General features: G+C 41.1%; 1 protein-coding gene across 1 annotated transcript in view; it reads left to right on the top strand.

Moving 5' to 3' along the window:
- Window positions 1-26,180, top strand: part of NCKAP5 (NCK associated protein 5) — a 649,908-nt gene that overhangs the window by 590,575 nt on the left and 33,153 nt on the right. Inside the window, exon 18 of the mRNA XM_056861323.1 lies at window positions 4,366-4,553. Within this exon, the coding sequence (XP_056717301.1) occupies window positions 4,366-4,553 (188 nt within the window). The remainder of the gene's footprint in view (window positions 1-4,365; window positions 4,554-26,180) is intronic.

Genomic DNA, 26,180 nt, shown 5'->3' with positions numbered 1-26,180 from the left:
TTGAAATTCAGAGATGTACCAATTGCTGACTAGCCTGCAGGGAATGGGTTTGAACTTCAGGAGAGAGAAAAAAATCAGCAGCCAACACAATCAAATAGAAACCCCTTTTAAAGATTCTTCAGTGATGACTCCTGGAACGTTTCCAAAATCAATGTTCTGATATGGGAAAGCTTTATTATTTGGAGAACAGCAAAACTCATTTGCCAGACCCTGATATTCTCATGCACAGTAGATGCAGCTGCTGATCTGCTGTGGTAACAGGCCAGTTCCTGTTTTAATTCTCCCCACCCCTTCAGACAGGTGATATTTGATGTCTGTTCAACAAGGCAAACACTGTTCTTTGGCGTTTTCCAATCCTTTCCCCAGGATGCAGTTTTATTTCTCCCATAGCATCCTGTTTGCTTTGTGTTTGGTTCAGAAAAATGCTTGGCGTGCGCATGGAGCTTAGGAATGGAGCTGGGCTCATTGTCAGATCATCTGCTTTGTATGCAGAAGGTCTCAGGTTCCGTCCCTGGCTTTTCCAGTTAGAAAGGATTGGGTAGTAGGTGATGTGAAAAACCTTTTGCTGAGCCCATGGAGAACCACTGCCAATCAGGATGGATAATACTGACCTTGATAGACTAATTATCTGACTCAATATAAAGCAGCTTCAAGGGTTCATCATAGTAACAAATAATAATAATCATGTGTGTGTGTGTAACGTGTCATTAAGTTACAGCCAACTTAAGGCAACCCAGTAGGGTTTTCAAGGCAAGAGACTAACAGAGGTGGTTTGCCATTGCCTTCCTCTGCATAGCGACCCTAGTATTCTTTGGTGGTCCCCCACCCAAGTACTAGCCAGGGCCGACTCTGCTTAGCTTCTGAGATCTGATGAGATCACGTTAGCTTGGCCCATCCAGGTCAGGGCAACATTTATTTGAGCTTTCCAGGTGTATGTTGCATATAATACCATTAACAATCTTTCAAAAAAAAATTCCAGGTGGCACTGCATTATTGCACCCATTTTACAGATGGGGTGGGGTGTTGAGGTTGAATCAGTGGCTTTGTGTGTGTGTGTGTGTGTGTGTGTGTGTGTGTGTGTGTGTAGAGTGCCATCAAGTCGCAGCCGACTTATGGCGACCCCTTATGGGGGTTTTCATGGCAAGAGACTAACAGAGGTGGTTTGCCATTGCCTTCCTCTGCACAGCAACCCTGGTATTCCTTGGTGGTCTCCCATCCAAATACTAACCAGGGCTGACCCTGCTTAGCTTCTGAGATCTGACGAGATCAGGCTAGCCTGGGCCATCCAGGTCAAGGCCAGTGGCTTTTTAAAGGACCCTTAAAGAGTTTATTGTAGAGACAGTATTTGAACCATGGACTTCCTAGTTGGTAGATGAGTTTTTTAGTCCCTTGTGTGTGTGTGTTAAGTGCCATTAAGTCGCTTCTGACTCATGGCGACCCTATGATTCAGTGTCCTCCAAAATGTCCTATCTTTGACAGCCTTGCTCAGATATTGCAAATTGTGGGCTGTGGCTTCCTTTATTGAGTCAATCCATCTCTTCCTCTTTTCCTGCTGCCCTCAACTTTTCCTAGCATGACTGTCTTTTCTAATGACCCTTGTCTTCTCATAATGTGACCAAAACACGATAACCTCAGCTTAGTCATTTTAGCTTCTAGGGTCAGTTCAGGCTTGATTTGATCTATAACCCACTGATTTGTTTTTCTGGCAGTCCAATATATCCCGTGGAGAACCACTGCCAATCAGGATAGACAATACTGACCTTACACATAGTCCCTTACACATCATCTTCTCTCAAACCAATTCAGAAACGTTTTTTTAATTTAACAGGTTGAATATTTTTGTTATTCCACAAATAGTCATAGCCTGTGTGTGTATGTATCAGATCAGATTTTTTGAAGTGAAAGCAAGCACAAGCTAAGGATGAGTAATTTCTCTCCTTCAATTCCATTATTATTTAGGGGCTGGATCTCTACCCCTATGTTCTACTCTGCCTGTCTTCAGATTCAGTTGGACACCGTTCACAATATTTTCTCCTTTTTTTGTTTGTTCTCCATACAGGTCTTATCATACAGGAATTGACTGAAGCACTGTGCAAAAAATATTGCTTTTTGTACCGTTGTTTAACCAATGCTCATGGGGTGCTTGTGAATTGGTAACCTGTAATGAGAAAACAAAGAAAAGGAACATCGTGAACTGAAAATGGCAGCAAACTTGAGCGTGTACAAAAGTTGGAGCGTAGTCCGGGATTTTTTTTTTTAATCAGTCTGGTGATGAACAGCTAGCTCCTCTGTGCTGGTCTGGAAACAAGAGTGTGTAATTCAGAAACCCAGAGTCTGGGAGGATATTTGTAGGCATCTCTCACGCCAACTACCTTTTAGTCTTTCGGCAATAGCCCTCATAGCTCCCAGTCAAATGTAATAGTTCTTTGCAGCAGGCTCCCTTTAAGGAAAGAGCGACTGATGCCGGCCCTCACTTAGCCTCCTGGCAGCCCCTCACTTCTGTTCCATCAACCAGAGCAGAAGAAGGAAATTAGGCTGCTGTGCTGTTCTGTTTCTTTTTTCTCCTCTAGCCCAGCAGCTTGTCTCTGCAATTAATAGCAAAGGAAAAGAAGCCGAGGCAGAGAGGAAATGGAAGGAGAACAACCCAGTGGCCTCACTTTCTTGTTTTTCCTTCTCCAGCTGCTGAAGTTAATGTGGTGAGCCACGGAGAGGATGAAGGAGCAGCGGTGGCCACAGTTTTCTCCTTGTCGGGAACATGAGGCGTGTAGGGAACAGCTGTCAAGACTGATAGCTGCAACAGGTGCACAGATGCTTCAGGACATGTGGTGGCTCACTTAAAGGCTTCTGTGTTGGATCAGATTATAGAGCCTGACTGACCCAAGTCTACCGCATCATTTTAATTAATGCACAAGATATCCTGTTCTTTCTTAATATCTCATATTTTTATGAGAGATACAGTGCATGATAAAGCAGCAGGAGGCCCGTACTTACCAGTAATGCTGCAATCCTAAGAATACTTTCCTAGGAGTGTAAAGTTAAAGGTCCCCTGTGCAAGCACCAGGTCATTCCCGTCCCCTTGGGGTGACGTCACATCTCGACGTTTACTAGGCAGACTTTGTCATCTTCCCTTTACCCCCAGCAAGCTGGGTACTCATTTTACCGATCTCGGAAGGATGGAAGGCTGAGTCAACCTTGAGCCGGCTACCTGAAACCAACTTCTGTTGGGATGGAACTCAGGTTGTGAGCAGAGCTTAGACTGCCGTACTGCAGCTTACCACTCTGAGCCACGGGGCTTCTAGGAGTAAAACCCATTTAATAAAATGAGACTTATTTCTGAGTAGAGCTGCTCAGGATTGCTTCTTAACAGTACAGTCCTCATCAGAGTTACACTCTAGTCATAGGATTGTACTGTATGTTTCATTGATTTTTACAGGACCAACTTCTAAATAAAGCATTGTTAGAGGTAATCTGCAAATGTACTTAACTTTTACCATTGACAAAAACAGGATTTCAAAATTAAGCCTACTAATTACTATAAAAATGTAACTTGGCCCATTAGGAAAACTCAAATTCAGATAAATAACCACAGCTTAAATTATACAAATTGTATCACCTGTTTGCATTAGATTTCTAAGTGTTAAACATGACTGATTTAATTATTTTCAGCAAATGAGGATTTTTGTAGCACACTAACGGGTAAGAAAGGCATTGTGAAATCCAGGATGGCCGTGAAAAAGCATCACCTCAGCAATCAGTCTGCCTCTTACATAAGGATTTAAGGTCTGCAAGATGACAAGCTCAAAATGTAATTAGCAGAAATGAAAGACTGTTTAAAACTAGAAGTTAGGCATGTGCTCAAGGTATGTAGGGCAGATGAGCGACTGTGATTAAGATGTACATTTAAGCTAAACTGATGTTCAAAACTCTATATTAAAGTAAAATTAGCAATTTCATTTCAAGCAAGGAAATTACCTACTGCTAAAAATGGGAATGCTTATCTCATATAATTTCCTTTTCTTTCTTTTTTAAAAGCATGCAGTATCCACGTGCATTCTAACCCAGAATCTCCTTGCTGTGTGAGTTTAACAGTGCAATCCTGAGCAGAGTTTCACCCTTCTGAGTACATTGAAGTCCGTGTGCTTAGAAAGGTGTGCTTAGCATGGCGCTTCTGTCACTCACCATAACTTTCATATCATAGGAGGGTGTCTTTTAGTAGAGGTCACGGTCTCATCCCTTGATGCTTCCCAATGTCTGGAATAATTTTTTTTTTCTGGTTACACAGCATGCTTAAACTGTGTACGGGCTTTCTCTTGAATAAATATACAACGTGTGTGTGCTTTTCTTTTCTTTTAAATGTGTCCTTAGCTGAGCAAGAAGAAAATAGTGTGAGGAAGTCCTTTATGGGAAGGCCTATGTCAATCTTGGATTTATACCAGCACAGCCTCTGTGGCCATTACGGAGAGGATGAACCTGAACAATTAGCACATTACAGTTTTATTGAGCAACTGAATGGAGCTTCCACTAAAGATGGCAAGAGCAAAAAGATCCCTAGTGTGAGTTCTCTCGCTTTTTGGGGGGAGGGGGGATGCTATTACCTCTTATTTTTTACCTTTAGGGACGTGTCTTCTTTGCTTTCTTTTTTTCTGCACGCATCATTACTGTTTATTGATATCCAGCTTGAAAATGTCACATGGACTGCAGGGAAGAACAAAGGAAACATTTAAGTAGCTTTGTTTTGCCTCAAGGCAAGTGATACACAAGCACTGACTTTTGGAGTCATGTTTATCAAATATAAAAGAAGGGCTGGAACTCATTGAGTTGGTTCAGATGTAACACCAAACTTTGGTTTGGCACCATAAGAATGAACCCTGTCTCAAACTCTGCTTCCTTCCCCGTTACAACTACTCCCCTCCCTTGCACTTTTAGACGTGTGGAACCAATAAGGTTTCCAGGTCCCTCTTTGCCACCAGCGGGAGGTTTTTAGGGTGGAGCCTGAGAAGGGCAGGGTTTGGGGAGGGGGGGGACTTCAATGCCATAGAGTCCAATTGCCAAAGCGGCCATTTTCTCCAGGTGAACTGATCTCTATTGGCTTGAGATCAGTTGTAATATCAATAGATCTCCAGCTAGTACCTGGAGGTTGGCAACCCTAGGAGCCAAAGCCTTCATTCCCTGAAGAAAAGTGGGAAGTGTTTGACTATTTACCTCCTCCCATGGCAGAATCCTATGTCACACACCACACCATTCTCAATGATCCCTGATTCCTGGGAGCTGTGTTTCAGCAATTGCATTGGGAAGGGAAAATAACAGCCATCTGCTTGTCCTTTGGGCGTGACTTCTGATTTGGTGCATATCATAGTTTGCCATTACATTTAAACCAGCCATCTATGGTTTACCCTTCTCCTCCAAACAGGGTTTGCAATCCTGGGTTGAAGGGGAAACATAAATCTTTTTTGTTGATTTGGCAGTAATGGCCAGCCAAGGGTTGCCTAAAGTAGAAGCAAGTCTCTGAGCATGCAAGGAGAGGAGGAGGAAAAAGAGGAGGGAAGCACAGGAGCACAAGGCTCATTCACACGGCACAAAACAGTAGTTTGGGTGATACATTTGAGCAACAGACTGGAGTCCTCTTACAAGGGAAAATAATTAACTTTGCTTATTGCTGCTCTGAGCCATTTTTGCAGTAAACCATGAATCTAAATAGCAGGTTCTTGTTTGAAAAACAGCGACAGACGAAGCCTCACAGATACTAAGTATCTCTAGCCTTGTCTAAGAAAGCTGTTATCAACTATGGTCATTGCACATAATCTGTAATCTGGATTAGCTAATTAGTCAATGTGTTGATGTTCATTATAGAAGTCCTTGCTTCCGTTCAGAGGATTGTCCAGCACACAGTTAATTAGGCACAGCTGCCATTAGGCGCTCACTGAAAATACAAACTCCAAGAAGGCACAGTCTTTCCATTACAAGAATACCTGCAAATAAACTACATCCTCTGAACATCCGCTTGTTAACTGATAGAACAGAGTATCCCATAAATCTCCTTAATACAATGTTTGAACAAAGACCCTCAGCTGCTTTTTTTCCTTTCGTTTTTTCTCTTTCTGACTTCAATTCCGCATCCATGTGAAAATAATGATAGATCAAAACTAACTGTTTTCATCATAAATTGTGTTTTTAATTAAACTGAATTAAAATCTTATGATCATTGAAATATTAGGCAGTTTGCATACTTACTGTCGTTCCTATACCGCTATGTTTTTATTGTACACTTGCTTGGGTTGTCTGTACATACCAGATCGCTAGACATCAAGATTTAATCTAGATGGTTCAGATCTGTTCCTTTCTTTTAACTCTGATCATTTTGATTTGGAACTGTCTGTCAGACCTTGGCTGTACTGACATCTGGCAAATTTAGTTTTGTAGTCATGGTAATATGTAGAGAGAGGGCAGGCTGGAGAAGGAACTCTTCTAGGTGAAACAGAGGGTTGATTGTTCTGATATAAAATGAAGCAGACGCTAAAGTACAAAGTCACAAAAGTGCATCAATGTTTTAATGTATGTGGGATCATGGGTAGCCTGCCTAACAAATCTCAAAGTAAAACAGCAACTTATCACTCAGATAGCCACATGTAATCAGACTGGTCAGAAGGCAAGGGATAAGCAAGGGAGGGACTGACAGTTTTGAAGGCAGTTTTGCTGAGACAGACAAAAATGCAGGAAAAACGTCTTTTTAGAAAGTCTTCACAATTGTACAAAAGACAAAGAAAATAATGTCCGTACAGCTAAATTAAATAAGGATAAATGAGAAAAGGAATGACTAGACTTTCCACCGAACTCCACTGTGCAAATGTTTAGCAATCTGTAATATAATTACCCAAGCATAATAATTTACTTCAAATATAGGCTGTCCTACATTCCTAAATCCAAGGTCAGAAGAAACAAATAGATTAATCTGATTGGGTTTCACTAGATCAGATCGGCTGAAGGTTTTTAATGGCACAGTAGTTAAAGAGGCAAATTTCTGGAATATGCAGAACCAGCATTGGACAGAATGAAATGGTAAGAAGAGCCATGTTTGGGGAAGAAAGCAAGTAATACTTCCATCATTTGCTTGTGGTGACTTTTGTTTCCACACTAGCATTTTTGTTATATATTTGCATGGGGGATTGGATGCCTAAAAGATTTACCACTTCTAGGCTTTACTCTATGCTCAGAAAGCACTGTGGCCTCTTGTTACACAGTGAGAGTTCAATAACACACACAGGATTTGCCTATTAGTATTAAACTTTTCAGAATGACAAATGAGAAGCAGTGACCGTGAAAAGCAGGTTGCCCCTGAAATTCTTGTTTAAAGCACCAGAAGCAAATTTATTCTCTGCTGCAATTTGTCCATTGCAGAATTAAAATCCATTGTGTCCTCTTTTTTTTTTTTAATGGCCCCAAAGTAATACAGCTTAACAAAACAAAACTTAGAAAACTGTCGGTCAAGAGTAAATCTGTTGGCAAAAAGTCATGGTTTAGATCCATAAGGAGGTCTGTTTTAAACAAAGCCAAAAAAACCCCACAAAAAAACACAGGGTGACTAGAGTGCCACCACTAACTAGCATGTGAAGGTTCAGGAAAACCCCAAGTGTTGTGATAGACAGAATGAGTTTATCCTAGTTGTCGAAAGAGCAGTGTGCCGTGGCACTGGGTAGCTCAATTAAATTGGACTTTTAAGTCACCGATAATACAGTGATTACCAAACAGGCACTCTAATAAGATGTCTTTACAGGACCCTTATGTCAGGGTGGCCATTTTTTCGCTTTGGGCAGGATTCCTGCACCGCTGCAGAGCAGATGTCGTTCGGTCTGTCAGTGCGTATCTATGTCAAGGAACACTGTGGCTGATGGAAGTGCTGCCTGCCATGCAGCTATTAAAAACACCAGATCCCTGCCACAGAAGAAAGATTGTCAAATAATGTACTGTGACAAAATATATTAGAATATAGAATGAATTATATACAAGACTTAACACTGATGTACTGGAGTCAAGATTATATATAAAGTATTATTTATTGAAAAGGCAGGCAGTACATGGATCACGCAAGTCCCTGTACATGTCCAGGTGGTTCTCCGATGGGGAGGCAGCTACTGTATAGGGGTGGCCCTGTGTACTTTGAGTTTGCCAGTCTGTGCCTCGTAGGACTCAGAGCAGTGATACTCAATGGCTCAGGAGATGCACGTGGCTCTTTGGCATGCCACCTGTGGCTCTTCTGACCCCTGCTCCCCCATGTGGCAGCCACCCTGTGTCCCAAGAAAGTGAGCAAAGCTTGTGGTTGCCAATTGGTTCTCACCATGAAACAGCCGCCACCACAGGGACTGCAGGACAGGTGAGCCGCAGGGGTCATGCCAAAGATGGAAGTCAAGGGCCCCTTCTCTCCAACAATGCCCCCCACTTACCCCACAGCCTCTGCACTTTCATCCCTACATCTGGGCAGCTCCAGGAGAAGAGCAAGCTGGCAGCGGTGAAGAGAGAGTACAATCACCACCACCTCCTTGCTCAGAAGTAATCTGTGGAGTTGTGTCAGTGTAGACTAGGGTCACCCCATGATCCAGAGATATCCCACCTTGATTTCTCACCTAAGAATGCTTGTCTGCCTTTGCCCTGCAGATAATCCGTGTACCCCATGGTGGGATGGGCAGGGCAGCCCAAGTGGTGTGAGCTCTTTTGTTGCCCTGATGATGAAATAACGCAGGCCTGGAAGAAAGAGCAGCAGTGAATTACCCATCTTCCCCATTGTCAGTGAGAAATGGGAAGTCCATTCCATGGATAGGGAAGTACAGCTGAATTCATTGGGGTCACATATGGGTTGGGAGTGCAGGATATATGAAAATGGGATAAACCACGGGTAGCTTGATATCAGCCATGAAGAAAGATCATTCTTTCACAGCTTCAAGTTGACTGGCACTTGTATCTGTTGCTATGGCAGTAGCCAGCTGATTCCACATTACAGAAGGAAAGAGAGTGTCTAGAGCTCCCACCAAAGCAAGGGAGTAGTAGAGGTAGGACAAAGAATTCCCTTTGCTCCAGCTGAGATTAGTTGTTGGAGGTCATGAACTGTGAGGGATCTGGAGACCAAGTCCTATGAGGAAAGGTTGAAGGAGCTGGGTATGTTTAGCCTGAAGAGGAGAAGACTGAGAGGGGATATGATAACCGTCTTCAAGTACTTGAAGGGCTGTCACATAGAGGATGGTGCCGAGTTGTTTTCTGTTGCCCCAGAGGGTCGGACCAGAACCAACGGGTTGAAATTAAATCAATAGAGTTTCCATCTAGACATTAGGAAGAATTTTCTAACAGTTAGAATAGTTCCTCAGTGGAACAGGCTACCTCAGGAGGTGGTGAGCTCTCCTTCCCTGGAGGTTTTTAAGAGGAGGTTAGATGGCCATCTGTCAGCAATGCTGATTCTGTGACCTTAGGCAGATGATGAGAGGGAAGGCATCTTGGCCATCTTCTGGTCACTGGGGGTGTGGGGGCGGGAGGTAGTTGTGAGTCTCCTGCATTGTGCAGGGGGTTGGACTAGATTACCCTGGTGGTACCTTCCAACTCTATGATTCTATGCCCAACTCAGTCATCCTGACATCAGGTTAATGTATGAATGTGAGTTTACAAGAATGGTAGTTGTGTGTCGGTGATGTTGCTTTTTTGTGGTGTATGTATGTGTTATTTATAGAAAGAAGATAGAGGACATCTGTATTATGCCATCTACTGAACAAAAGGATGGGCAGAAATGTGTTTGTATTTGAATTGTTGGCCATGAATTCACCAACTACCTTAGCCTCATTGTTCCCCATCTGTAAAATGGGCAAATGTTTCCTAGAATACTACATGCTTTGTTCCCTGACTGCTGTAATATGTATGATTTGACAAATGGTTTGTGGCTTTGCTCACTTTCTGGAGTTATCTGTTATGGCTTGAATTGTTCCATCTTGAGTCTGCCTTTTTCCGTTTCGTACATTAATCAGCCATATCTCTGTTCCATATCTTCTCCTGCAGTGATACATCATCAGTAGTTAGTTTTTTGCACTAAAGGGCTCTAAAATTTAAAACTGACATTAATTATCAAGGTAGTTTGCAAATTCACTTATTATTCCTGAAAGCTGTACTGTTAAGAAGAAAAACTATCTTTTTTAGTGCAGTATTTTCTCAGAAGAGGGAAGTTTTATTTGGTGTCTCTCAAAGACAGAATGTTAATCTTTCAGAGACATTGTGTATGTTGAGCAGTAATTAAAATATTCCAAGAATGTTTAAAATACTATGATTGGTTTTAAAAATACAATCATAATTCAAACAAAAGACTTTTAATGTTAATTGAAGGATGCATGTGTCTTCCCTTTGCTGAGATAACCTTAATATTTATATCCTTTTTTGGAGAAAGAAGTAATTTGACTAATCGTATTTATCATGCCAATAAAGGTGACTGAAATTGAAACTGACTAATCATATTCCTAAAGATTAGTCAAGTGAAGTGGGGGGAGGGATTTAAGCCCCCTCTCTCTTTGCACTGCGGTCCCAGTGCGAATGAGGCCCACAACTGCCTGGGAATTAAGTTCCAATTATGCAACTCCAAAAGCACATCTGTCAATGGAACATGTGAGGACTATTAAGGACTTTGTAACGTGTGAATTGGCAATGGTGCATATACAACTACAGGATCCAAAATTTGTAACTCTAATTTATTCAAAAACAACATGTTGCATAGTCATTGTTGGGGAATACAGGGTTTTTTTTTTCCTGTTTAGCAAAGTCATTTCCTTGAAAAAAAAAGACATCTGTATTTCCAGCAACAATTGTTACTTTATTGCATGCATGTACACACATAAAATAGAAATGCTGTAATAAGCAATTCTTATCTGATATCAATATGTTCCATTGGGCTAGTGCTGAGTCAGCATTTGGTCAGTTCCTGTATGAACTAAACAGCTTTTATGGGGCTTGACCAGAAGCACCTTCAGCCCCAAAATACTTGTGTTAGTTTTAATAAGCTTGAAATGCATAGAACTCATAGAGACATTGATGAAGCCTTTTACAATTAATTGATAATAATGACGAACATTGAGCAACCCAAAGTAGAGCTTATATTTGCATTTGCTGTTCAGTCTAAAGTCTATTGTTGCATACATCCCTCTTTTCTGAGTGGTGAAAAATTCTAGGGATAGCACTACCGGGTTTGGTTTCTTTTGGATGCTAGAGCACTGGAGACTTGTTTGTTTGTTTGTTTGTTTAGTATATTCAATTTATATCTCGCCCTCCAGTTGCAGTGGCTTTATAATATTTGCTTGATTTACAAATAGACAAGTAGCAGTATGCACAAGCACCTTAGTTTGGGTTTAGCTTCAGCTCATTCTCTTTGTTTAAAAACAGCATTCCTTCTTTAATCTCGTTAATTGTGCCACATCTGCAGAATCATAAATCGATTTGGTAGTCCTTTCCAATAGTTTCAATGGAAAACGGATTCCCATCTGTAATTTCCCCTGACCCAAATCCTTAGCAATTTGTTTCCCTCTCTCAACCAAATTTTGGCCAGATAGAAGAATATTTACTCATTCTCGAAAGCACAGAAGTTCACAAAACAGCTTTGTAACACGTGACACACCTTTGTAATGTGGGACTCAGGCCTTGAGTATGCTTCTCTGTCTCTTTTTTTCTTGTTAGAGGGTGGGAACCTAAAAACATCTGCCCTGCCATGATGAGGGAGAACGAAGAGCACTAAAACCAGCCTCTCATTCTTTGGTTCACACAAACCAGGACACAACAGCCTTTTCTACCTTACAGGGGAGACAAAGCATTTGCGTCCTTTCACAAAGAAGACAGGCAAGCAGTTAGATTCTTGAGATAAGGCTTAGACCCCAAATCATCGGCCTGTATCCCCACCATCACCATTCTGCTTTCTGCCTCACTCCTCTTGGCTGTAAGCAAGGCATTTCTCATTCCAACCATCAGGTTTACACTGTAGCTTGAAGGGCTCTGGAAATATAAACGAACCAGCAGAGACCAGAGCTCAAATGCACTAGGGTTGCCAACCTCCAGATACTAGCTGGAGATCTGCTATTACAACTGATCTCCAGCCGATAGAGATCAGTTCACCTGGAGAAAATGGCCGCTTTGGCAATTGGACTCTATAGCATTGAAGTCCCTCCCCAAACCCCGCTCGCCTCAGGCTCTGCCCCAGAAACCTTCCACCGGTGGTGAAGAGGGACCTGGCAACTCTAAATGCCACGAAGCTCACTGGTGAGCTTAAGCTAGCTGCACTCTCTCTGCTTAACCTGCCTCACAAGCTTACTGTGAGATAGAATAAAGGGATGCAGAAGTGTGTACGACAACCTGAGGTCTTTGGAGAAAGTCCAAATTAAGTAAATAGAATGAAAGCCAGTGAGCCAACATGGGCGACTGGAGAAAACAACATTCACAGAAACCAAGAAACAGTGGTATGCGGAACAAAGAGGAGCTTAATGTTCCGGCTGGCTGGAGTGCTGAGCCACTCGGCCCTCTTCCTGCTGCTCCTTTACCAGTCACCACCCCAGGGAAACGGAAACTTAAGGAAAATGGAACTTGAAAGCAGTCACCGACATTACAGTGCCGTAAGGAAAACGGCCATATCTGGCTTACTCCATTTTGTTCCAGAGTCCGAGGAAATTTCATTTGGATTTGTTATCGCAATAAGGGTGACAAGGGTATGCTTGGCTCCGACTATAATGATCCGGTCTCCGAATTTACACCCCTGTATACCAGTAGAGCACAGGTGAAGGCAAAAAGAGGGAGACCCTGCACCCTAAATTCTTACTCTCTCTCTCTCTTTCTCTCTCTCCCTTCCAAACTCAAACTGCTGAGTTTCCACACAAATTACACAAAATGTCACCCCGTTCCCTCAACTGGAGGAGTGACATTTCTTTTCCAAGTGGGCCTTCAAACAAGATTGTTGTTAAGAGGTCTCCTGCCAACTTCCACTGAAGCATAATCTACGGTTAATGAACATTAACTTTCTTTTGTCATAGGCAGTCAAATGAATTGCTCCGGGCCAAACCACAGAGCCATTCACGGTAATCAGCAAAACATGCAACAATTTCTTCTCTACTCAATATACAAAAAAATAATAGATAACGATGTTCCAGTTGTCTGGCTGTGCCAGTGAGGGGTTGCCTCGCAGGTATTGCCCCTTAACTGTGTACTTTGCCTTTTAAAGCCCTACACACATGCCTAGTAACTTCTCAACTAACGATACAGTACTTACTATGTCAGTAAATCCAATACAAGGCCCAATTAGCTAAAGAGACTTACATAAATGCATCTTCAATTTTTGTGTGTATGTGTATTTTCCCCTTGTTTAGCAGAATAGCTGTGTAAATTGTACAGATGATTCAATAAACACATTTGATGTTCCTGTTACCATGCCTTGCAATTCAAGTGGGTTTTAAAGATAGCTGGCAAAGAGGAACACTTTTTTTAAAAAAAATACTATATTTACATAGGAAATGCTGCTGATTTGGCTGCGTTTTTGAATGGAATGAAAATGGCTTCATTCCCAGATAAACTCAGGGATTTTTTTTTCAAGTGAGCGAATTGATTTGGAATTAATGGCATAAACTGGTCTCACTGGGCTTGTGATCCTTTAGATGTATCATATTATCACAGAATGTTGTCCACATTAGGCCTATCAAAATGATCATTATGTTTGGTACAACTTATATTGTTTGCCACCTTGAAAAATTCCAAGCACTTTACAAACAAACAAGGACTGATTTCCATACCCATACCATATCACACACTGCTCTGAGGGTCCTCTGATCTTCTGAAGACACAGGGTTTTTTGAGACACTAAGTGCTGGGGAACATCAATGACACCTTCACCCCTATAATTTATGGGAATGTTTAGATCTTAGCCAATATATGGGTATTATGGAACGAGGCTAGAGAAAGACTCTCCTCCCACTCATGTTTATTCAGCAGCTTTCAAACATGGTCATCAATCTCAAAGAGCTCTATTTTAACTAAGGAGTACCAAACTTGGGCAGTAATCCTGAACACGCTCAATAGTGCTTACATCTGACTGGAGGTGTTTAGAATGGAGACTAAGTTGTTGCAATTTTTGAGATCTGTCCTAAGAGGCTTGTTCCATTTGGACTGTTTATCTTACTCAGGAGCAGTTCTCCCACACAGTTGCAGCTTGGTGAAGTACCCTTCCATTTGCTTTAGCCTTGCTGCTGTTCATGGGTTAGGTTGCTTTGATCATGTTGACCTCTTTCTATTTAGAAAGACAGAAGCTACAGCTGTGCTTCCCAAGGAAATGGGACTCCAGGCCAGAGCTGCTGAGAGCCACCATGAGCCCCCAGGCAAAGATTTCACCTCCCCTCCCCCACGATTCTTGTCCAATTTTCTAATTTTATATTTATACACACATACATATGCATATCAACATATGACACACTTCTTACATGTGATGAAATGAGCTGTAGTTCACAAAAACTTTGTATCACAATTTACCCTTGTACCTTTACATAGCACAAATGCAGGGGCAAATTGATTATGCAGCGGTGCTGGTTGAGAAGTACTGGGATCAATGGGATTAATTTTGCTAGATATTAGATGTCCCACCAATACAACAACAGCCCGAATAGTGCTTACAATGTAATATAATCTAATGAAGGTAGGAAGGAGTTCTAACTTCTGTTCCACATGTGTAACCGGTAAGATAGATTTAAATTCCATTACTATGCATATGGGGGGAGGCATTCTTTTACTACTTTGATACACACACACACACACACACACTTCTATTCATAATATCAACAAGGGTTTGCTGCTATACTACTATTTAGTACCGTTTTTAAGTTTCCCTCCTTGAAAGTAATGGGAGGGAAACTTTGCCGGGCTCCTCCATAGAGAAGCATCGCGAAGTTCGCAATAGAGAATCTGACTGTGGCCACTTTCTTCTCTATGGAGGAGGATGGGGGCAACCCCTTCCAGAACCCATAACTTCGGAACCCCTGACCCAATCTACACCAAACTTGGGGGTTCTTGCAAGGAGTCCCTTCAAACTGGGACCTCTACCTGCACAAATGCCCCCCAGGAGCCACAAAAAGCTGCAAAAAGTCCCCATAGGCTTTAATAAGCTGTGTTGTTTTTTTCAGGAAACCCGAAAAAAGCCAAATTCCCATATTTACCGGTATGAGAATTCGGCTTATTTTGGGTTTCCCCCCCAAAAAAAATCGGGCCCAATAAACCCGAACCCGAAATTTGCCGCATTTTTTTTTTTTTTTGCACATCCCTACTTCCCTTGCTCTAGTGCTGGCTTGGTTGGTGGGTTTAGCAGGATAGACAAGTGTTTGCCTTCTTGTAGTAAACTTAGCAGAAAGTCACGGATAGCAGAAAGTGAGCTACTGCAGTATTCTGTGATCTACCTTCCCTTTGCCCCTAGTGGCTGCAGTGCAGAACTACAGTAGAAGTAAAATTAATTGACTTGGGCTTCAGGGGCCCTCCAGCTTACTTGGGCCCCAGGAATTTTGTCCCCCCAGTCCCCCTTCTCAGTGGCCCTGCTTAAGGCCCTATTTTATGTGCCAGCATTTTGCCTACTGAGAACAGCTTCTTGCTGATGTGACAAGACAGTAGTTTGGCTACATTAAAACAATGCCATTATGCAAGGGAAACTGCAGTACTGTGGTAGAGTCTTCCACTTGTATTCTGGGATTCTTTGTCATTTCTATAGGAATCATGGATGCTAGGATTTTCTGACAGTTGGACCACAGCACAGGTCATAGCTTGCACAGTATAGTTGAAGTGAATGCATAAGATACGATAACCCAAGGAAGATGGGATTTTTAACAAATTCCTAATAACTGTTGGTGTGAACAAAAGTGTGTAAAGGGATAATTTCCAGTTAGTCTGCTGCGGTGATCCCTTGCTGCAATGTAAGCTGCTTATGCAATCATTTATCTTAGAATTAGGAATTAAGTCACGTTTGTGTAGAAAATTACAGTTCTGGCTCACATAGCATCCTTTGGGATAACAATTTAAACAGTGGTGATGAAATTTTTTGAAAGGGGACCAACTTCTTAACTTACTATACTTTTGGGGAACTACTTGCAATGTTACACCATACTACTTTCTCCCACCCCAATGTAAAATGCAATAATCTCACATTAGTTAACACTGAACACATTTATAGATATATAGAATTTCTAAATAATAGGCTGTATTCCATGGCCATTTTGCTCATTATGCAAAGGCAAACCCAAAGCTGTTATCAGGCCTTCCAGAACCTTTTCTTTCTGTTAATCTGTTCTTGGCCTAAATGTTCTAAGCCCATTGATTTAGAAGGATGTAATTCTTAGGATTGTGTTGAGTGGTAATATTGGGAGGACTTGGGGAGACATGCCCGTAAACCTCAGAGCATTGAGGGGATGAAGTGAGGATGATATTGTAAGAAAATGTTGGTCAGCCCTGCCCATTACTCAGCTACTCATTCTTCCATCTCTACCCAGCGAGGTTCCATACAGACCCCCCCACCGCCTCCATTAAAAAGAGTAAAATGTTCAATAAAGAATTAATTGTTAAAAGAATGTGTTGGTTTAATGAACCAAGGTGTTTCATATCTGATGTGTAGATCAATAAACTATTCTCTTTGGTTTACTTTGTAATGAAACAGCATTTTTTAAAGAGTTGGTATAGGATTCTGACTAACTATGTGTGCTGTGAGCCAGAAATTCCCTGGTTCAGATCTTACCTCAAACATGAACTCACAAAGCTTTCTGTTGCCTCAGTAATCCCTACAACATTGTTCTACAATAAGCCAGTATTATTGTTGTTGCTTGCAGAAGGGGCAGGGCACAACAGAATGAAGAGTCGATTGCCTAAGGCTGCCTACTAAATTCATTCGTGGCCATGTTGAAATAGGAATTTTGACAGCCTTAGCAGCCACACCACATCAGTTGTCTAATGGAGTGCCTCGAGTATCAGACATGGAATCTATAGAAGCATGTTAATGAAATCTACATATTATACAGCTTTGGGTAGTGGTGCTAACACAGAGAAACATTGAAAAGTTAGAGTAAATAAACCATATGTCCTCGTGAAGGAAGGAAAATTAAATTCTGAATTTGTAGTTCAATAACAAACATTTTCTGTTGGGAACTGACTCATCTATTGAAAAGGACAGAGGAACAACAACCAAGCGATGATGAGCCACCAATGCAGTTCTTGAACCTGGTTGGCAGGCGTAATGCTTTTTTGAAATGTTATAGGAGGCTGTAGTGCAGGAGTCCTCAATGTGGTGCCCATGGGTGCCATGGCGCCCACCAACACCTTTTATGGCACCCACCAAGTGTCTTTAGACAATGGATGGGGCCCAACAAGGCTTCTGATTGATTATTGGAGATTTGATTGACTGTGCAGATTTCTTTAATGTTACTTTGGCAGCAGCTGCTACCAGACCGTGGAATTTATACCAAAGTTAAGCTGTGGCAGTCATTTTGTGGCTGGCTCCACCTCCTGCGGCAGCCATTTTGTAACAGCCATTTTGTTGCTGCTCCCACCATGCCGTGTCAGTATTCCAAATGTGCCCACAAGCTCAAAAGGATTAGGGCCACTGCTGTAGTGAGAGTTGATGTAAAAAAATAACTTGGCAGAATCCTAAAGTTCCTTTGTACAAATACCATGCATGCAAAGAGGAGGGCCACAATTTCTGCAGGTTGCTCCCCTCCTATAACATTAGGGTCATTTTGATAAAGAAATCAAATAATCACATATTATATTTCATGATTAACATCGCTAAAAAGGAGAGAATCAGAATAAAACTGGAACAGAAAATAAAGAAGTTGTGTGGTATCCTGAGGAAAAAGTCTAATACAAACACAGTACTTAGAGAAAATATTGCTTAATCAGTTAGAAAGATCGATAGAGTGCATGAATGGCTGAAAGATCCAAAATAAAGTTTAAAGTTGGAAATACCACAGATTGGCTTCTCCCTCATGTCTACCTGTCTAGAATCAGATTTTGTACCAGTTGTGCAAATGTAGCAAAAATCAAAGTAAATCAAGAAAAAGCTGTTGATGTCCCTCACCCCACCCCAAACACAACATTATTGAAAGAGATTACATTGAATCACTATATTAATTACCTGTTGAGGTTGTTCTTGGATCCATAGGGCACTAGTTCTTGATGAATAAGAATAATCAATCATAACAAGTGTAGAAAGGAGATAAGAGACATTCACATGCTTTTTCCCCAAGAGTGATACAAGATTCTGCAGCAGCCCTGGTCTATTTCTGTCTGCGCACACAAAAGGGGAAGAGTAGTTTTGACACCGTATTGTAAGGTCAGCAAAACTAGGGAGGGAGAGAGTGCAGATCTGAAGCCTCAGCTTCCATTTCTGACCACTCTTTAAAATCTAGTCAGTAATCAGTCCAGGATGAGAGATACACATTTCTGTTGAGCAGCTGCACTGGGATGAATATCACTGACTGCCTCATGGTGATTTTTCAGTCCCATTGAATGTCTGGATGTGTCTCTTGCTGCAAATGGGAGCTTTACATCCAGAGTCACCAGTTGCTATAATTGATTAGCTGGAAAGGGATCTTTCTCCTTAGTGGAAGGGGTTTGCTTATTTTTTTAAATGCTGTCAAGTCTTAGCTGACTTATGGCAATCCCGTAAGGCAAAAGACACTCAGTGGTGGTTTCCCATTGCCTGCCTGTGTGTAGCAGCCCTAGACTTACTTGGTGGTCTCCCTTCTGAGTACTAATGAGGGCTGACCTTGTTCAGCTTCCAAGATCTAACAAGACTGGGCTAAGTTGGGCTATCTATCCATTGCTCCTGTAGGATAGGAAAAGTCAATGGTAAATCTTTGTGGTTTGCTGCAATAGCAGCTTTAAGACTGGGGTATGTTGGATTGCTTAGTGGTCCAAAAAGAAAGGGCCCAGAAACCACAAATGGCTAACACAGAATTATTTTCACAGAGGAAGTACAGAAGTCAAGAATTCAGACAGTTATATTGTTGGGCTTCTGCCCGTTATGAAAATATGATTTTTCTTTCTTTAATTACCTATAGAGCTTGGGTGTTGTACCCTGCATGCCTCAGATTTGGCCAGGAGGATTGCATTCATGGGGGAGGGTACATTCCCTGAGCATTTCATTCTGATTAGATAGAAAACTTCAAAAGTTACAGCCAGTATTGTGTTTTCCCATGGAAAGGAAAATTCAACGGAATAATGAAAACAAATAGCTTTAATAACAAACGTAATGAAAATTAATAACGCTCTTTAAAACTGAAAGCAAGCTGAAAGCTAAAATGAGAAAGAAACTGTGCACATCTTTACTTTAAGTCACACGTATTTATTTCTCAGCAGCACCATTGGCTTGGACCCAAAGTGTTGCATAAGCAAGCAAAGAACACTCCTTCTTATCCAAAAAGGAGGTCACCAGTTTCTGGTGCTTTCTTCCCTAACTGCAGGCCCCAAGCCATATTGCACCCTGTTTAAAGGGTCATGTTCTCCATAGTCAGGAGTAGCTTTGAAGAGGACATGATGGCTAACCATCATGGGTACCATACACAGTTCTTTGGAGACAAACCCAACACAGTGTTCTACTTACTGTTAGTATGTGCTGTGCAAATGTTACGGCATACAATTGAGGAGACCTGTTTCCCATGTCATATGTCAGAGAAACAAATCTCCCTTAAAAAAAACACTGTCAAATCTCTTTTTGCCCTAACCTGGATGGCCCAGGCTGGTCTGATTTTGTCAGATCTCAGAAGCTAAACATGGTTGACCCTGGTTAGTATTTGGATGGGAGACCACCAAGGAATACTAGGGTCATGGTGCCGAGGCAGGGAATGGCAAACCACCTCTGTTAGTCCCTTGCCTTGAAAACCCTACTGGGTTGCCATGAGTCAGCTGCGACTTGACAGCACTTCACATACACACAACCTCTTTTTCCAAGAGCAAGAATTATTATGCAGGATAGAGTTATCAAGAGGGATATTTTTAAATCATTATAATAAATAGTTTCAAATGCTGCCTTTTTTTTTCCTATTTGATTTCGAATATAAGATTCAAACTATTTAACCCCCGCCCCAAGAAATCCTTTACACTTCGCTGAGAGTTACCTTTTCCACTGAAATCTCTTTTGCTTCTCCCACCCCTACTGGTCTGTGAAATACTGTCCCTGAAACATACTCAAAGCAATCAATGTTCACTATTGGATTTATGCAGCAGCTTATGCTTCCCTTTGCCTTAAATTGCCTTTTTTGAAATCGCCGAATGCGAGGATAAAGGATGTACCCAAAGGGCAAACACATGTGTCTTATGAAGGCATTAGCATTTTACCGGTTCATGGTTCAGCCAACTCAAAAAACATGTTGAGTCCCATAATGCTTTTGAGTTGTGAAGGCAAGTGGCTTTAAACTCTCCTTCACTTGTAATATAAATATCAGATAATTTGGTAGGTGCTCTGCAACTGAAGCTATGCACCTAGTTTGAGTATGTGGCTTAAATTTAGCAGTAAAGGTAAAGGTCCCTTGTGTAAGCACTGAGTCATTCCTGACCCATGGGGTGACGTCACATCCCGACGTTTACTAGGCAGACTTTGTTTATGGGGTGGTTTACCAGTGCCTTCCCCAGTCATCTTCCCTTTACCCCCAGCAAGCTGGGTACTCATTTGACCGACCTCAGAAGGATGGAAGGCTGAGTCAACCTTGAGCCAGCTACCTGAAACCAACTTCCGTCGGGATCGAACTCAGGTCGTGAGCAGAGCTTGGACTGCAGAACTGCAGCTTACCACTCTGTGCCATGGGGCGCCTAAATTTAGCAGTACAGATCATTTAAAAGTAAACTTGGATTCCTTGTTCATTTAATTGGGTAGTATTTGTAGCCATTTGTCAAAAAAAAAAAAAACAGATGCGGTCATTGCAGCATGGCCTAGAGTGCAATAAAGTTTCTACCATTTGTCATCTTGACCTCTTCAATCTTGAAACTGCAAAAATGAAAGCTGTGTGTGTGTGGGGGGAGGGTATTTCATTTCATTATATTGATATTGGTGCCAAGAAGTGGATTATAATAATCTAATACAATAAGCACAACATGGGATTGAATAGTCATTGGAAGCCACAAATGACAAATATTACTTAGGAAGTTTGCAAGATAGTGTAATTGTTATAACGGCACAAATGTTATTACTAATAAAAGAAAGCAATAAAAGAGTAAATTGAAGACAATAAACACAGCATTGACTCAATCAAGATAAGAAACCAGGAAAGAGTGCGGGATAAAAAAAATATCTCTTCCTCCCCTCTTTTTAAATGCAGAACTGGAAAAAAACTGTTTTGATTCCAAAAGGCGAATCTGATCAGTTGAGTTAAATTACATGAATAATGCTAACGTATTTCAGGGAATTGGCTTCCCCCCCCTTTATAGCTAAAATGCACCTTCTTCGTTTATAACATTGATATGCTCTGCATTATGTAGTTAAATATAATGAAGAAAGGAATAGGAAATTACTGATCTACTAATATGAGAGATACATTCTCAGCATGATGAGTGGGGAATAAGTTACATAGCTTGCGTTAATGAGAATTGTGTATTGCATCAAAAATGAACTTCTGCACCTTTTGTATTTCTCCTTGTATCATATCATTCCCTTTCCCATTCGCCACTGAGATTATGTATTGGCTTCATTTTTAAAGCATTTAAAGTGTTCAACCTATAGAATCCTTGAGTTCCGCATAACTTATTTTCTCATAGGGCTGTACTTTTGCGGAACAAACGAGCAGTTGTTCTTCAAGAGCTGAACATACCTTAGGTCAGAATTGCACCTCTCTTATGTGGCTGCTGTCCCCCCCCCCCCTCTGACTGCATTTTAGCCTTGTTTGATCTTCCACAGAACCACCTCTGTTAGTCTCTTGCCATGCAAACCCCCAAAGGAGTTGCCATAAGTCGGCTGCAACTTGAGAGCACTTTACACACACAATCTTCCACAGGTCCCCTTTTCCAGTGTCATTGTACATTGTTGAGTTTCCAGAAAATAGAAACAGTCTTACTGCAAGGTACATAGCTTTGCAACAGGGTGACAGACATGCAGATTGGCAGCGGGGGTGGGGGGGCTTGTTAGTATAGGAGGGGTGGGAGTGGGGTATATGGTGTATGGAAATGTAGGATTTGATTAACTAGACAGGTTAGCTAAGTCAAGCATGTTGGATTAGCATCAGCATTCATCTACTCTTTTCCTATGCCTTTTCTTTCATCCCCTTTTATTTTTCAGTCTCTTGAGTCCCCTTATTTCTTTACCATTTTTTCCCTCTGTACACATTTTTCTTCCTTTCCCTTACCCAATTCTTTCCCTAATCCATTCTGTCTTTCAGAAGTTTGATCTTCATGCAGTATATAATCTGACAACATGACAAATGAAAGGAGTCTTTTAAAAGGCTATGGGCATCCTACTGTACCTTTTTGCTTGGTTTATGATTGGATATAATGGATTGTGAGCATTGTGGTATTATACTCCAGACTGTATTCACACACCCAGAAACCGCTTAGTTGCTGCTGATATCAGATAGTAAAAACCATTCTTAAGAAATGAAAAGTCAAGAAAGTAGATTTGAAACAAATCTATTTTAGAAACTGGACTGGAGATGTCCAAAGTCTGATATTCCTGGTGATTAGGAAACTAAGAATTGCTATCTTAGTTATGCCATCTTTCCATTAGGTTTGTAGTACATTTCCAGATGTACTCAAACAATCCCACAGTGTTCTTGAGCCAGATAACTGGAGGGTTCACCAAAGTCTAAATTTAAGGGTTTTCCAGAGGTAATGGAAGACTTCCTTGTTTGAGCTGGCTTTTTATATCTGGCTGTAGATAAGATGCTACTGATGGATTTTAAAAATTAAATTGTTATGTGAGCATGATCCAGAAAACAGTAGTTGAAATTATGTTCCACTGAAGTCAGAAGAAGTTATTCTTAAATTAGTAGAGACTGAAATCTGATGCTGTTGTTTTTAATGGGAGAAAACCCAAACTTGAAAGTAACGTGAATGACTTCACTGGACTTGTTTCCATATGCAGCATTTTTAGATAACACATTATTTTAAGGTACCATTTATTCTATTATTTTATAATAGGAGGATGTGAATTACCTACCTTGAGCTATTGTGGAATGGGCAAGTATCTTACAATAGTTTCTTAACTGGAATGATAAGTACATTTTTTAAACTCTCATCCTTTTTTTAGAAGACTGTTTTCTCTTCTTTTCTAGACATATGCCTTTTATTTCTGCAAAGTGCTTCAGATTCTGTGTTAATGCAGAGTTATCTGTTAATAACAAACTGATTCGGGTTAGTGAAAAAAGTCACACTAAATAAGTGTTGAAGCATTAATTTTGTTTAAGAACCCAAAATAAGGAGTTCAATAAGAACCCATGCTATAACACTTGTCATGACTTTTCCTTCCTTCCCTGCATCAGACGTTTCCACCTTCCCTTGAAACTTGGCTCTCAGCGCCCTTTGCAATATTCACATACTGTTTTGATTGAAAAGCAATATCTATATCTGCTGTGATAAACCAACTGGGGGATGCTGTAGACTTAATAGCATTGAGCAATGAATGACAAATATTATTTGAGATGTCTGTAAGTTGCAGCTATATAATTCAGTCATCTTTTAATAACATTTTACAAAGGTTCACAAGAATGATGTAAGCTTTGGTGGCATATATCAGAGTCCGCCCAGCTGGAACTGCTTCCCATTAATCATTTAAGACTGCTGTATTTCCAGTAAGTAGCTGCCTTGGATTACTCCATTCTTTACTTAATCACCAGCAGACCCCTGAAATGTCCATCAGATGCCTGCAGACTTAAGGGTTTCTTCTAACAGAACTGAGATTATTCTTTGTAAATAAAAGACCCAGGTGGTTACTTAAAGAATTATTTGAATAATTGCCATTCAAACATTTAAAAGTGATTTCTCTGACAGATATCCTTTAAAAATATGCACCCATCATGCTTGTGAAAACGAACCGCAGAGTTAAAAATACAGTAAAACAAGACCTCGAATGGATTTCAGTAAATGTCAAATAAAACACAAGTGGGTGGGAATGAGGAAATTAAAGAGGAATAAATTATATGAGAGGGAAGTTTAAAATTAAAATGGTAGCCTTGCATTAATAGTACATGACATTTTTTATAGCCGAAGGGCTTTAAACTTCACTGAGATGATATATCTCCCATGTTGGGGATCGAGCATACACCAAGCTGCAAAATAGAATTAGCAACACAAGAGTTATGTTTATTAGAATTTCTGGAGAGAGGTTGGTAGAACACTGGACAAGCAGAAAGTAAATGGAATGTGCTCCCAGTTGCAAGGATTAATGTACTTGAAAGACTAACAATACAGTTATTCATAAACTCTGGTCAAAAAAGAGGTAGAGGTGGGATGCAGAATGTTGTATGTAAGCTTAGGCAAACAACTGCATAAAAATATTGTAAACTAATCATTTTTCAGGGAATGCAAACTACTGCAGCTTTTGTTAGTTTAATGGAGAGTGGCAAACAATTCCCCTTTCTTGGCAAGGTACTAGCCTTGATTAAGCAACAAACAAAACCATGCTGGTGGATCTGCCAGAGCTAGGGCATATTAAGCGGCTAGGCAGGGAAGTGGGAGACCATTTCCAGCACTGGGGTGGTACATTTAAAAAACACCTTCAGTTCTCTGTCCCTTACTTAGAAGTGCAACCCAACTAAAAGGTTCTTATAATGCCTCTGAAAGATGCTCAGACCAGCATGTTGAATTCCTAGGGGATGTCAGTGAAAATGGTCTATTATGAGGCCAGTGTCTCAATCCCTATCAAAAGGACCACATTTTGGTCCGGGTACAGCTTCTACCTGTCCACTTTGGAAACATGTGTAGCAACCCAGCTGGTTCCCTGAAGTGTACATGGTATACTTCATCTGTTACAGGTCATAAAATGTACCGTATATCATATATGTTACAGAAATATACCATAGATTTGTGAACCTGCTTTCTACTGTAGCAAGTAAATTTACCATAAGCTAAACTAAATAGAGCAGTTGTACCTGTAAGTACCTTGTAAATGTATTACAGCTAGCATCAGATTGCCTAGATGCACTCAACGGCAGTAGCAAAGTAGAGTTACTCATATCACAAGTGCAGCATAGTTGTGTGTTTTTTAAAATTAGCAACATTCCAACACTGGCCTGTCACAGGTGACGCCTGTCCTTTCTGTTACTGTTTCCTCATGTGCTCAGTGGGGCCATGCTCAGTGGTAGAGAATCTGCTTGGCATGCAGAAGATCCCAGGTTCAATCCCCACCATCTCCAGTTAAAGGGACAAAGCAGGTAGGTGATGTGAAAGACCCCTGCCTGAGACCCTGGAGAGCCCCTGCCAGTCTGAGTAGACAATACTGACTTGGATGGACCAAGGGTCTAATTCAGTATAAGGCAGCTTCATGTGTTCATGTGCTCCATAAGCCCATAGACTAAGGTTCAGTCCCTGCTCAGCAAGCAAATACATAGATCAATGAATGAATCCTATTAACATTTTAATTCATTTCTTTGGGGCCAGGGATAGAAACCATGCAATGCTCTGATTTGTGTAAATTTACAAAGGGAAGGCTTATGGAATCAAAGCTTTGGCCAGTTCTAAATAATATAGCTAAACTTGTCGTAAGGCAAGTAGTGGGAAAAGTAAGTACTGGCTCGTGCTGAGCCAATTTTGCGAGGCACTCAAGGCTCTAATAAAAGTCCATTTCAGATTTTATGTTGGAAGGATCTCAGATATGGAGAACTGGTTGTGTTCTGTTCATTGCGCCAGATGGCATCCCATTTGGCGTTTGCTAGCTTGTTTGCAGCTTGGTATTTTGTTTCAAGGGAAAAGGGGTGAGTTACATTGCTGTTTGTGTAACCCATAAACTGCCTGGTCAGAATTCACTGAAGTTATTGGAAAGATTTCTCTGACTTTGACAGCTATCAAGCCAATCCCCATATGTGCTTTCTAATGCTGTTGTAGAAAATAATCTAGCAGAGACTAATCTTAAAATAATAATAATGTCCAGAAAATGTCTTGGCTAAAACAGAGTGCTGTCTGCATGGCCCAGAATCTATAGCACCAAAGGGGGGCGGGGGGGGGGAGAAGAAAGAATAGTTCTG

This window comes from Euleptes europaea, chromosome 15, assembly GCF_029931775.1.
Source record: "Euleptes europaea isolate rEulEur1 chromosome 15, rEulEur1.hap1, whole genome shotgun sequence".
Taxonomy (NCBI): domain Eukaryota; kingdom Metazoa; phylum Chordata; class Lepidosauria; order Squamata; family Sphaerodactylidae; genus Euleptes; species Euleptes europaea.
Note: the sequence above shows the minus strand (reverse complement) of the source record. Positions and strands in the feature narration are given on the sequence as shown.